Source organism: Bos taurus, chromosome 6 (assembly GCF_002263795.3).
Source record: "Bos taurus isolate L1 Dominette 01449 registration number 42190680 breed Hereford chromosome 6, ARS-UCD2.0, whole genome shotgun sequence".
Taxonomy (NCBI): domain Eukaryota; kingdom Metazoa; phylum Chordata; class Mammalia; order Artiodactyla; family Bovidae; genus Bos; species Bos taurus.
The window spans coordinates 23,755,807-23,770,905 of record NC_037333.1 but is presented as its reverse complement, the minus strand read 5'-3'; the positions used below and the strand labels follow the sequence as shown (position 1 = coordinate 23,770,905).

General features: G+C 36.6%; 1 protein-coding gene across 2 annotated transcripts in view; it reads right to left on the bottom strand.

Annotated features, from left to right (window-relative positions):
• Window positions 1-618: 618 nt before the first annotated feature.
• The window catches only part of PPP3CA (protein phosphatase 3 catalytic subunit alpha), a 325,559-nt gene continuing 311,078 nt past the window's right edge, over window positions 619-15,099 (bottom strand). The window contains 4 exon segments of one of the 2 annotated variants that reach the window (NM_174787.2): window positions 2,505-3,260; window positions 6,399-6,428; window positions 9,538-9,635; window positions 11,375-11,459. In NM_174787.2, coding sequence (NP_777212.1) covers window positions 3,064-3,260; window positions 6,399-6,428; window positions 9,538-9,635; window positions 11,375-11,459 — 410 coding nt within the window. In that variant the 3' untranslated portion in view covers window positions 2,505-3,063. 2 annotated transcript variants of the gene reach the window in all.

Genomic DNA, 15,099 nt, shown 5'->3' with positions numbered 1-15,099 from the left:
TTTCTCCAGGGGATCTTCCCAACCCAGTGACCGAACCCAGATCTCCCACATTGCAGGCGGATTCTTTACCAGCTGAGCCACAAGGGAAGCCCAAGAAAACTGCAGTGGGTAGCCTACCCTTCTCCAGCGGATCTTCCCTACTCAGGAATCAAACCAGGGTCTCCTGCCTTGCAGGTGGATTCTTTACCAACTGAGCTATCAGGGAAGCCTTTTAAAACTATAAGTAGAGGATATTTTAGGTAAGAAAGCTTGCTGACCTAGGGTCAGTCAAATCTAGCTCTTAAGCCTTGAAAAGCTAGATAAAAATTCTGCACTGGGTTTGAACCCCATGAGATATAAGTCACCTTGGGGGAGGGTGAAGAGGGGCAGAAGACAGAAGGCTGTGTGTGTGTGTTTAGCCAGAGAGTCACTGGAATAAGCAACATAAGAAACCAACAGTTTCCCCAAAGGCGAAGGAGATAGAGCTAATACCTGATGATCAGGCATGCTACCTCTTTTAGAGAAATAACTTCAGCTCTACATTGATTTCTCTGATAGACTGAATTGTTATGCAAAAATATACGCTATAACTTTCCTAACTACTGAGCAGAAAGACCAGGCAATACTCACATCAACCGCTTATTTTAATGTCAAATGTTTATTTCTATGCCATAGTTGCCTCAGCACAATTTGTAAAAGAAAGGAATCCAAAGAAAAGATTTTTTTTTGGTTGGGATATTTTCTCTGCAGTTATAAGAAAGAAAATAAACACCTTGGTATTAGAATTACCATTTTTTCATATCATTCTAATAAATATAGCATCTAAATATTTTCCTTGGGTGTCATCTTTTTAAAGGATGGAAAAATACCCACAGGGGGAAAAAGGCTTGAATTCATCAAAATAAATTTGGGATAGTCTTTGTCAGAGAATATATCTAGAACATCTTTGTTTTGGTACACTATATCACTAATTGCCATATTCTTATTATTTAATATAACAGGCATACTTTATTACATAAAACAAAGTGCAGTGAAAATGAACAATGTTAGAAACAAACTAATATTTGGTGTATCTTAAATCTTCAGGTGATTAGATATTAGCTGAAGCACCGGGATACAAATGTCACTATTGATACAAATGCAATTCTCTTCTGCAGTGAAAATGCACTTAGTAGCTGAGTTCTTTTTGATTTAGCAGACAGGGCATCCAATACAACTGAAACAACCTGATAACAATTTTTTTTTTTTTCAATAAAAAGGAATGCTCTGGTTCTTAACTGGCTCCCATCTTCAAGGGAGCCAGAAGACAGCATTTGCTCTTCCAAGATTTTTCTCTTGTCTGATTTGACACACAGAGCCACCAAGATTCTTGCAGTGGAAGTAGGCACCACACCTGAGAGCACGAGGCTCTCAGACAAGCCAGTTAGGGTCAGTCTACGATGCCTGCAGTGGGCCCAGCACCTAGAGACAGCATGGTGGCTGTGCATGTAAATCCTTTCAGCAGACTCAGGGAAAGGAGGAGAGTTCTTTAAGTTCATGCACATTTTATTGAGTAGTAATATAAAATGCTTTTTTCTTTTTCATTGTTACAAGTGCATGCTTTGATTGCCAACATCTCAGAAGTCAAATTACAAAGGCAAGGCTTTAGGCTGTAGTGAATTACTTGGGCACTTATACAATCTTTAAAAAATATGAATGGACTTTTGTGGTGGTGGTTGTTTTCAGAATGAACCAGTTGTAACCCGTAACTGATATACAAAGGGAAAAAAGTGAAAAAAGTACAGATTTTGTGGCACATGACAGAACAGAACAAAATAACTAAACCGTTATGACGTTAACAGTTACCATGCATTTAGAGTTCCACATGTAACTACAAACTTATTTAAATTTCACAAGGTTTGCTAAACATGCTAACCATCTATATGTGCACTGACAAGCTTATGTTAAAAACTTTTAAGAATACTCTCCCCTTTAGATTTTTTCAAAGCTTTTTTTTGATTACAAAATTTCAAAGGCATGAAGCATTTTAGAGAATATAAAGTACGCCAGTATACATACATTTCCAGTATATGTCAGACCACTAAGCGCATTACAGTCTCATACAGGCCGATACAGCCATTTTGTTTCTTAAAAAACATGCATAGGCAGATTTTTTTTTTTTTTACAGAATATAGATGCTTTATCACTGTACTTAATATGGTGTCTTGTTTACTATACTTAAAAATGCACCACTCATAAATATTTAATTCAGCAAGCCACAACCAAGACTTGATTTATCAACAAAAACCCCTAAATATAAACAGCAAAAAAAAAAAAAAAAAGATAGAAGTAATTATTCCAGTTTTTTAAAACTTAAAGAAAAGAAAAGGAAAGGTATTCATTGCTAAAGTAATACGTGTTATATGGAAGAAAGGCATTCAAAGCACACTAAAGAAACCTGAGGTAAGCATAATCTGTACAAAATTAAACTGTCCTTTTTGGCATTTTAACAAATTTGCAACATTCTTTTTTTTTTTCTTTTTCTGTTTTTTTTTTTTTTTTTTTAAGACTGCCTAATTCATTTTATAGCCATTGTCTGACAAGAGTAGCAAAACATTATCAATAAATAGTCCTTATTTAGTTTGTACATCATTTTGTTAAAAATGGTTGATGTCATCCATTTTTAGTGCTGCAACTGTAAACGTACAATAGAGTAAGAAATTAGACAAAGTTTTCGTGTCCAGTAACATAATAAAAGACCTCTCATTAACCTAGCTAGAAGTCCCCCAATGCAGTAGGAAAACATGTACATTCCCCTAACATTGCAGTATATACTAGCATTAGCTTTCTTTTAAAATTTTTTTTTCCCTATAAGCATTTTTTAAAAGGCATACCCAAAAGAGGTGTTTAATCACCACCCCCACCAAAATATAGTTTATAATTCTCTCTCTCTCTTTTTTAATGATAGTGTAAACTGAATCCAACTCCTGGCCCCAGAGCAAATAAGCTACCATCAGAGGCAAGAATATCCAACTGCTGATATGCAGCCATCCCCATCAGGCCCTGCAGCTCAAAAAAAAAAAAAAAAAGGTGAACAGGAAGTGGTCACTGGATATTGCTGCTATTACTGCCATTGCTGTCCGTGCCGTTAGTCTCTGAGGCGAGAGCCTTGTTGATGGAGTTAAGGTTGGCATCAGAGGGCATGGCATCTCTGCGAGGTGGCATCCTCTCATTAATTCGGTCTAAGCCCTTGGCCTCCTCGAAGCTAGTGATCTTATGTTGTGGTGAAAATCCTTTGATAGCTAAACGGAAAATCATTAAGAAAAGAAAAATCAGGGTTAGCCAGAGGAACACAAAGGGCACAGCTGTTGCATCAGGTGATGTTAGAAATTTCGCAGTGAGAGAGGGAATCCTTTAGTAGAGAACAACGTGACGGGACCTGAACACAACACAACAGACTCCTTACCATACCCGAAGATAACCGAGAGGTTTGGTAACAGCCAATGTCTCTTGCCAACCAAAATGTCCTCTTCAAGTTAGTAAGATGTAAAGTTTTTCTTGTCTTCATGAATGGTTAGATCCACGAAGTGGTATATAAAAAGGAAGCTTGCTACCAGTAAGAGGTCTCCAGGCCCAGCATCCACTGGCCACATCCTTGGCACAAGTACTGTATTAAATGCCCTAACCCAGAGGGGCAGGACATGGCCCTACTTTGACTATTCCATTGTGCTAGTAATGGCAAATTCAGTAGACTCACTGAAGCAGCTAGACCTAAAAATCTAGTAAAGAGCTTACAGCAGAAACTAAAAGGAGCTACAAAAGGAATGAACTTGGGGCATTTCCATGCCATCTCAGCATCCCAGAGAGATTTTCTTGGCAAACAATTCAACGGTGGCATGAAAAAAAAAAAAAAAGAAATTATAAACACCTGCTTCTCCACTCAACTTAGGAAATATGTGGAGTGGATGACAAGGTAAAAGAAATTGAGAAAAATCAAGATCAGATCACTAAGCAGAAAAATTTGGTCTTTCCGTCAGCAGCAAACAGGCCAAACTGATGTTCATCTGGTCTACTGCATAAATTAAAGAAAAACTCTTTCTTAGTAGATCAATGTAGATATTAAGCGATGGTTCACAAATCACAAAGGGAAAACACTTTGCAAAAATGAATGGGAATGGTTTGGGCCTTATCCAATGAAAACATGGAATTTTCAAAAGGGGAGCACTGATATTTGATTTTTTTTTCCCAGGTATCCTACTATGCTCCAGAGATAGATAAAGCATTTGCACGAGAGACTTAAGGTTTTCTTCAATGGGTGCACCAACCAGTGAGCTGAAAATAAAGTACATAAATGGGGAACCATACATAAATGGGGAACACCAGATTGCTTTACTCCCTGTGAAAACGCAAGCCAGACACTGAAGGGCCAATCACCAGTGTTGAATTGGGCTGCATCTCCATGGCTGATGAAGGACAATTTCATTGTACCTTTATCCTTCCTACCCTATTTGAGAAAAAAAGGAAAGCAGTTTCAAGCCGAAACTTTGCTAGCCACTCCCACACAAATGTACAGTGCTTTTCATTAGTATGGATGAGATTCTTAAAAGATAGACACAGTTGCTTCCAAACTCGTTAAACGATGAGAAACAGTTCGTTCCCCCTCTGCATTTTAAAGGTTAGCATCATGGTGATTAGTCAACTATGAGAGGAAGAAGATAGGGAAATGGGGAAAGACCAAGGCCCAAAGCAAAGCTTTTTAATTCTTCTCTAATTCAGTCAGAAATCACAAAAATAACAGAGCTGTCTAATGAGCACCCACCCTGAAAATGAACTCAGTGATTTTCAGGGACAAAGCAGTATCTACTGTTTTGCTAAACTACTGTGAATATCATTTCATCATAATGAATAAATATAAAAAGTTAGTCATCATAATTGATGATGCGATTTTATGAATTGAAATGGTAAAAGTGCAATCTCTTTTTTAGGTTGTGTAAGGTCTGAAAAGCCAATAGAGTGGGAGCATAGAATTTCAAAATCTAGCAAGAACAAGGGCTATGTCTGGAATAGGGCTCCGTTTCTAATCATTCTGTCTACGCTGGTCTGGAAGAATGTGTGCTCTGCTGTAGTTGCTGGTCAGACAATGGGTATTAGCAATTTACATTGGTAGTATACTTAACACAACACAGAGTCACAGAACCACAGAAAACAGCCAAACTATCAACGAGAATGCACACTGCAGATTAGAATTTGCCAAGAGGAATAGAGAATTCCCACATAAATAGCAGTTTATTCACTGCTATTTAGGAAACAGTTGTATTTTCTCTTACAGTGCTATCATTTCCCCTACTATATCCAAATCACATACAAATGAGAGAGTCTAAAGTGGCACATTTTACATCATATCAAAGGAACATATCACACAATTTTGGGAACAATGAAACATTATCTTGCAAGAACAAAATACAACTGAAGAATTTTGTTTTAAAGGGGAACTTCAAATTATTCTTTTTAAAATTTTCAGGGGATATGGTATGTATCATATTCAAAACTATTTGGATAAGCAGTTCTCTCGTAACTTGACATTTAAAGAGCACAAAAGAAATTGCGAGAGGTCCACTCTGTTGTCACTGAGCAGGGCTGGGGCGCAGTCAGTGATGTGCGTATCTCGATTCTCCTGAGGCTCGCAGCATAGTGCATGGTGCAAAGCAGACACTCAGTGGACATTAACCAGCTGAGTGATGACAATATTCACTATGCTTGTTACCGGTCACTTCCACGGCCACTAGATATTTTTGAACTCTTTAAAATATCTTGGTGGTGCTAGCTGTCCTACAAATGCCAGTAGGTTAAAATTTCATAAGACTAGCAGAACTGTTTATCTTGAATACAGCTGTCTCTTGGGATATTTTTTTAGAGACAAAAATTAACGTTGAACTACAACAAAGCACTATTCAAGTGAACTTTTGTTTTTTGCTAGAAATTTCTGAAGACTAGATTTCATAAAGCTATTTTTATCCTCTCCTTTTCAGTACTGACTGAAAGTGATTTGAGGGAGGGACATGGTTCAGCTCAAAGAATATTGTTTTATCTATTGTTTGTCAAAACGGCTGCCATAACCCCCACCCCACATGTTCAAGATCTGTTATCCTTTTGTTTTCTGTGATTATACTAGGATCATTATATACAAAGTCAAACATAGCTTTAAGGGAAAAAAACAAACAAACAAACCAGAAAAGGACATTTTCCCCTTTAAAGCAAGAACATTTTGGTTAATACTGAGCCACAACTGTTAGCCCAACACCCACACACTCTTTACAAGCTACAGCAAAAAAAAAAAAAAAAAGGAAAAAAGAAAAAAAAGAAAGAAAGAAAGAAATGAATACACCCAGCAGAGCCCTTATCTGTTGCAGGTACAACAGAAAGGGGACTGGCCAATTTACCTTCATCAGCCTCAATAGCCTCAACAGTAGCTGAAGAGAAGAAAGGGGGTGCAAAATGAATGAGAAAAATGAGCAGAGGATTTTTAACTCTAAGAACAAATCAGTGACGATCAAGGGAGCTAAGATGATTAGTGTTCCTGTAAGTGCTGGATTCTGGCACAGACAACAAAACAGAAATGCTAAAAAGAAAGAAAAGAAAAAAACCCACGAAAATGATGTTTGTTTTTTTTTTTTAATGAGCTGGATACACATATCTGAGTGAACCACTTTGGATTTTGCTCACTAAATAAATGACCACAAGATTAACCCTTTAGGAAAACACTCAGGAAAGGTTTCTTTGACTTAGATTGAATCTACAAGGGACTAGGTCAATCGAAAATGTGCATCTGACTCACGTGAAGTATGAAAAAATCCACTGCTATGACTGGTGATTTACAGTTTTAAAATGTCCCCCCAAATGGCAAAACTTGAAGCACTGCCATATTGTCAGTGGAATAATTCACACTATTTAATATTAAATAGCACAATTTCCTAGTAGAATGGAAAAGCAGGGGGCATGCAAATTAAGAGCTGCCTCCGAGTTGATGACACATATGACTCTAAAGATAAACACTGAACATGTTTCAAGTGTGAGGGAAAAAGGAAAAAGGAAGAGGAAGGGGATGGGATAGTCTGGATGTCTTCTGCCAGGTAACCCAGTTTACAATCAGTTTTCCTCACCGGAATATTATTTTTAGAAACAAAACTCTTGAAATGTTACCATCAAGTGGTAGCATGCCAGTAGCAGCAATAATTCTATTAGCATTTTAAAGAAAAGTCAGTCTAAATACTGAAACCTCAGCATATTTCAGAGGCAAAACTTTAAAAGCCCATTGCTTTATCAGCAATTTTTATAATAAGCTTAGGGTCTATATTCTTGCTATACAGGTGCATGAGTTTTTCTATGTTATCAAGGTTAGGGGATATTTCCCTAATTAAGTGCTAAAATGCAAAACTCTGTAATTTCAAAATGTTTAATATTAAAATCCTACCCCTTGACTTTAATTTGCATGTTTCTTCTAATTTAAGGTTTTAAGACTAGAGCAACTGCCAAATGTGCACTATAATTTACTTACAGTGCATTCTAAATTCCTTATGATAAAAATGTATGATGGTTACCGCTATGGCGAAAAACCAAACAGTACAACTTTAAGTAGTTTCCCCCTTTTAGACAAATTTAAGCGAATCAGACAATGAATTCTGAAACTGTATTTGTGTACATCATTCAAAGTATACACTGACTTTTCAAATTCTCGGGACTAACAAGGTTGTAAAACCTTATGTCTGCTGTGGGTATGTGCTTGAGTGTGTGTAAGTTCAACACCAAATGGCAAACAAATGGATCTAAAATAAAACAACAGAACAACTAAAAATTCCAGGTTAAAATACAGGTGAAAATCTGAAAACAAAACAAAGAATTGTAAGAACTCAAGTCACTTAAATTTAAAAGTAAAGCAAAAGAATCTGGAGTTGCACCAGCACCAACACATATTAGACATGTGTACTGTCCATTATTAAGTGTATTCTTCTAAAGCAACTGTGATCCATAGTTTCTGATAATACACTCGCTGTACTGTAAAACTGTGCTTCTCAGAAACTATGCAGGTTTTAGTTAATTAGGTAGCTGTGCATTTCGTGCATATAAATTATGATGCATACGATAAAGAAATATGCCAGTGTTCTTAGAGCATGTTTACTTTGGTGGGAAAATTTTTGATTTTTTTCCTTCAAAGTTACTAAAATAATTTTTTTAGCTATACATTAAATAGGGATTTATTTATTTATCTACTGTGATATTTTCCTACTCTCGTTTAGAAATTTTTTTTCTTTTGGTGGAAACTCAAATACATTGATGTTGGAATAAATTCACATGAAAATAAAGAAAACTTTAGTGATGCTGCTAGGAGGTGACCGTTTAGCAGTACCGCATCCATGAACTGGGGCATCACTCTGTGTAGAAGAGCTGTACCTAAATAACATAACCATAGGAATACCAGGATCTTCCAGACTGAGGGACAGGAATAGAAAAGAAAACACACACACACAAAAAAAAGATTCAGGGAAAGATACAGGAAAATAAGCAAGAGGCTGAGACTGTTTTAAAACCTTAGAGCATATTTTTGTTTTCATTTTTTTTCTGTTAGGGTCTAATCTAAAAGCAAAATTTCCATAAAGTATGCTGAAATGGTACTTTAATTAGTGAAAATATTGGTAAAAATAGATAACAAAAGTAACAAAAGTAAAAGAGCACATTGACTTGGTTGTCTAATACAGCAGCCACTAACCACATATGGTTATTTAAATCAAAGTAACGACAGCTAGGTAAAATACAGTTTCTCAGTTGTATAAGTTATACTTCAAATATATTTCAAGTTGTACAAAATATTTCCAGTTGTACAAGTTATATTTCAAACACTCAATAGCCATATGTTGTCAGTGGCTCCTGTACAGATAGAGATATTTCCACCATCACAAAAAGTTCTATTGGATAGCACTTACTTATTCAAAAAACTATAGATTTTAATACAAGAGCTATCTTCAAGGAAATGTTTTCATCCTTTTTAAAAAATGAAATATGATTCTAATCACTCTCAAGTTTTGAAGAGTAAGTCAGAGGAAAGACACCTTTGACTTCAACTTCTATTCAAAACAAGATCATCCTTGTATACTCTTCTTCCATTCTCCACTGAATCCTATACTTACATATGTATTTTTACGTGTGCATGTGTTTATTTCCTCACTCCAGTAGATAACCAGCACATTTAATAAACATGTAATTAACAAGTTGTTTTTAGCAACTGCTTGGTTCCAAGTGGTCAAACCTATAGGGCATGTAGGTGAGCTAAATGAGCTGTCTTACAGTGAGGCCTGAAAGCCTGATTAGTGTGCAAATGAGGACATGGGGGTGGGGTAAGGACCACATTCTAGCGAATGAAGGAGCTACCACTTGGGGCATGACTGGTCAAACTGATGGGGGGCGGTTTCAGCCCTTTCAGCTGAGAAGAACTGAAGACCAAGACTTAAATGGATGAGTAAGTCAGGGCTCTAATGACAGAGCGATTGAGGTGCCAGCGCAGGGTGCACCAATGGGCCTGCTTACCGCTTTGCAGGGTTTGTTTCCCTCCAGAAAGCACGCCGCTGGGGAGCATGCCTGTGGGCGTCAGGCCTTTCAGCGTCAGCACACTCTCACTCTCTTCTCTGCAAAGGCACAATGGGGGCGGAGGGGACATTACCTTTTATTTTCTTTCAAGAAAAAGATCAGATTTATAGGGAAAAAATGTATATAAGAACGCACATTGAAAAAAAAAAAAAAGAACTCACATGGAACTCTTCCTTGGCTCCCTTGTTGTTGTTTTCCCCTTTTTTACTTAGAACACACTGTATTTTCACACATTCATATAGAAGTCATGTTATGCAAATGACATGACTGCTAAGATAAAGCTGGGAATTATAAAACTGTCAGGGGTTCACATGCTTCTGAATCCTGAAGATATGGAAAACAATTCTGATTTTGTAACCAGGTGTCACAAAACGAAGTGTTGCTGGGTATCTTCCATGACACCATAAATATGTTAAAAAAAAAAAAAATGAGCCAGGGAAAGAGCTGTTATAAGTTTTACTGCTAAGGCTCAACAAAATAAGTAGGGCTGATTTGACTTGGGAGAGAAAACCAGACAGAAAAAGGGAGATTTAAAAAAATCTGACCTATGGATTATCCTCTTAGTTACTATACTTGAATTTTTTTTCATGATATATAATTGCTGCTTCAAGTTTTATTACATTGTTTTATTTAATTTTTTTCTTCATGATACATAATTGCTGCTTTAAGTTTTATTACATTTGTTTAGAAGGAATGAATGAGTCCTGCAAGTTCAGTGAGGAATGTAAAGCATTAGAGCAAAGGTGGCCTCATTCATCAGGCCGCAGGGAGCAACTATGCTCTATTTTCAGCTTTAACATGACTTTTCAAGATTTGGCTGCTCCTGCACAGTTATTACTGACTTTGATCTGGTGTCTCTGGGAAAGGCTGATGGTGCTTTTCATCCTGCTCACGGCTCCCTGCTTTAGGTATCAAATCACTAAATTACTCTTTAGTGACTCTACCAGGAGTGAGATAGAAATAGCAAGAAGCAGAAATCAAAAGAGCCACTGTAGCTACTCCATGAAAAAGAGTTGGAAAAAATCTGGCAAAAATTAGAATATGATATTATACAATGTGGAGATGGACTTTTCCCCAAGACAGTCCTATTTACCCTTGTTAATACTGTAATTGTGAATTGTTTTTATACTCCTCACATATAATCATACTGTAGATTAAAGTAATCATTTGAGGAGAAATATACTTTGCGTTATCTAAGAATAGATAACCGAATTTAAGTAAAGAGTAGTTAATCCTTTTTAAGAAAATATTTGTTTTCTTAAGTCCATGCATAATAACAACATGATGCATGATCCATGTAAAAAATAATTAACATATGGGAAATGAAACTAAATAATCTTTTCATTCTCAATGATTTATTTGAATAATATAGATTTTCATAACCAAGCTTTATGGTTCATGTTCATTTCCTAGAAATCTAGTGAAATACACCTGGTAGATTCGTCTTTTACTGCAGGGAGTGAATGAAAAATAGGATTATAATAGCTGTTCTATTTTATAATATGTTGAATCTATTGTGAAATAAATGTTTTAAAGTGCTGCAGCACATAGAGGGCATAAAATGTGAAGCAGTCCACTTACAGGCTTTCTCTACAGAAATAATTTAATAGATTTCAATTTGACTAAAATAGTGAGGAACTAACAAATCCATTTAAAATATAATTAAAGAAAAGAAAATAGTTTCTAATAATATATTTAAATGACCAGACTAAAGTATTAAGACACTATTCAGTGACATATAATCAAGGCAAAACAGAGCAGAGGACCATGATCTCACCTGAGAACCGAGAACACTCTGGCCATCTTGCCAATGGCTCGGATCTTATTTCTTATCACCTCCTTCCTGGCTGCAGCCGTTGCTCCTGCATTTTAAAAACATAGTTGAGAAGTCAGGTGACTTTTTATTGAACTCTAACTAGTTGACTAGTTTACATATATAACAAACTGCTGTAAGGCAAATCAGGTTTGTTTTTTGTTCCCCTTGGGCTTCCCTGATGGCTCAGTCAGTAAAGAATCCACCTGCAATGCAGGAGACCCAGGTTGACCCCTGGGTTGGGAAAATGCCCTGGAGAAGGAAACAGCAACCCACTCCAGTATTCTTGCCTGGGTAATCCCATGGACAAAGGAGCCTGGCAGGCTACAGTCCATGGGGTTGCAAGAGTCAGATATGACTTAGTGACTAAACCAAGGATTTATCTGTGAATCAAGTTCAAAAGCTTATGCTTCCAGGCATAAATGCTTGCCTGTGATACTTTACAGGTTCTCAAAATGCCGAAGAGCAACTTTTGAGATTTCCAATGAGGCAGGTTCCTGTCCTCTTCTATTTATACAAAGGGAATGTGTACTGGCACGAAGAGGAAGTGAGTCACCAGGATCTTCTACTCATTTCCGGTCTCCATGCTTGGAGACTACTTTAGGAAACTTCTTTTGCAAAAGTTGTCCTTTGAAGTGATCAAACTAACCCTCTCTTAACCCCTTATGTTCCCTGGGGGTATTTATAGTATTTATAATATTTATAGTATCAATGGCCGTAAAACATTTGTTTTAGCACTTGATACTCTTTCATCTACTGGTTACTGCACAAATTCTAGAAGAAAAAGCAGAAAACTACTGAACTGGATTTAGTGAGAGAGGGTGGCACATAGTTTGTATTTTAGCACTTATGTAGAAAAGTTACACATAAGTCTAAGTTTTACCACTGACTGCATTTTCCAAATTTAAAAGTCAATCTACATAGGTTGCTGTTATTATAAACATTTTTGCTTTTTATATATTTTTATATAGTTTTAGAATAATGCTATATGATCTTTAGTGAATCTATTTTATTTCTTTTTAAATTTTCAAGGTAATGTTTGAAGAAGTGCAAAACAGAAAAAAAAAAAGTTCTCTTTTTAAGATTTTTATATGTCAAAGTAAAAGGGATGGCATGCATGCTCAATCACTCAGTCATGTCTGACTGTTTGGGACCCTATGGACTGTTGTAGCCTATCAGGCTCCTCTGTCCATGGAATTTCCCAGGCAAGAATACTGGAGTAGGTTGCCATTTCCTCTTCCAGGCAATCTTCCCAACCTAGGGATCAAACTCGAATCTCCTGTGTCTCCTGCATTGCAGGCAGGCTCTTTACTGCTGAGCCACTGGGGAAGCCAAAAGGGATAAGATATCCTTTGTAAACATATGGGACTTTGTAGAAAGTGTTAATACAAGCAGATTTTCTTTCTAATTCTACTGCCACTAATAGGAATATAACAAAATATTCTTAGCAGACCATATCAGATAATATCAGAAATGTTTGTAATTCAACAGTTATCACACGTTTGTTCAGAGACTGGTCTAAAGGTGATAATTGGTATACATTTTGATCTCTTAATTCATGGTAAGTCCAAGCTTTATGACCTTTTTTTGAAGGAAATATTTTTGCTGTTTCTTATGACTTCTAAGAATTGGATTTGAAATCTTTTTCATTGTTTGATAAGGGCCAAACAATTAATCACTGACCTAACACTTCTATAAGAAAGAAAACTTACAGCAACAGTCACACAATTTGGAAATGGCTAGAAAAAGGCCTCTGATTTTCTATTCACCCCAAGGAAGTGAAAATATAATGGGTCACTTTTTTCTTCTGGGTGGGTTAATTTGTCAGAGGTGATACTACCTTAGAAGCTGTGTACCTGGGAGCTGGTTTCCTCTTTTCTCTGACTTAAAAGCCCTCACCCAGCCCCTATTCTTGTCTATTTCTTTTTCTCTAGTGACAATGACACCATAGAAGGTATCCCCCAACACATCTAACTGGTTTGCATCTATTTTTCCCCATCACTTCCCTACTCCCAATCTGGACGTGGCCACGTGTCTTGCTTTGGGCAAAGCAACATTAGCAAAAGTGATGCTAGCAGGATCTTGAAACGCACACAGGCTTGTTCTGTCTCTTGCTCCTTGGTATTTTTCCAAGAGAGTTGAAAACTTATGTCCACACAAACTCCTGTAAACAGATGTCTATACTGATTTTGTTCATAATTGCCAAAATGGAAGCAAGAAAGATTTCCTTTAGTAGGTGAATCTACTGTGGTCCATCCAGATAATGGGATTTTTATTTGGTGTTAAAAAATACTCATCTCTCAAACCAGAACTTATGGCTTTCTCCCATATGGACTTAAACTTATTTCACTCATTTGCAGGCAGAATAGCTCGACTAAGCTACAATCCTGTGTTTCTGATAACCAAGTAGAAACATGGATTCTCATTTATAATTGGTTCTGTTAATTAAGTCTGTTAATTGGTCAGAATTTTGGAGGAGAAAATGGAGTGTGCCTAAAACTTTATTGGCCCTCCCTAAAACTTTATTCTGAGTTTCTAATAATATTTAGTTATTATCTATGATGTCCAATTGTGATTCTTTACATAAAACCTGTCCTAGAGGCCATTTGAAAGTTTAAAGCTTCTGTGCTTGAATTTTAGATGATTTATGATCTACTAAAGGACATTTAAGACTACCAAAGGACATTTGTTAAGGGGGAAAAAATGTGGGGTAGCAATTAGTCGCCTTACAGTGGTTTTCCTACGTATTTTTTTTAGTTGTTCAGTTAAATCCTGCATCAGTCTGACTAACTGGTGTGCTACTACAACCCTAGGCTTAATATTCCCCAGTCTGACTGACCCCGTCTGTCAGAAGTCATGATGTGCTAAGTAAGGGGAAAGAGTCTGACCCTCTCCAAAAACAGTATGGCCAGATCATAAAATCAATCCAACAGACACAAGGAATGGAACATGTGGGAGGACTCCAAAACTGGTGACTATATTTAGCAGCACAACAAGAAAAGCAGCAAGGAGTAGTCTAGAAGTGTAATTGGGTATATTTAAGAGGAATGAGAAGGGGGAAAAGTCAAGTCAAGTAAGTGAGAAGTATCTGAGAAGGCTAATCTCTTAGAACATTTTCATTAAAGGACTTGTAAAAACCATAACCAGAGCAAGGAAAACAAAGAAAGAGAAACAAATTACGCAGAGCCGTCCTTTTCAGTTCAGTATGAGCCAGGGGACTCAGAAAAATGCTCAAATAACTGTGGAATTTTAAATGTAAAAGAACATTCTGACAGTCAGAGCCAGTTTAGGATTCCTTATTTTTCAGACCTAGGGACTTACTGGAGAGTACTATAGAGAGTACAGAGCAGGTATACTTTATGTATTCATGGCCGTATTCCCAACAAACAGTAATTCACAGCATATGGTAATGGTAAGTAATTCATCTTAATGAAGAGATGCTCTCTCTCTAGATTTCTCAGTAACCCTGGTAAGTAAGAGGTTTTAGTACATCTTTTATAAAATTCAAATGTATTTACTCAAAAAGTCAGTGAACTTAAGCAAAGAACAGTAAGAAGACACCTTAAAAGTGAATATCTCAAAGCTTTATCCTGGGCAATTACCTTCTCTATATTCCACATAATCAAAATCAAAACGAATACTACACATTTACAACCCATGAAAATGTAAAATATTCAAATAAAATATTT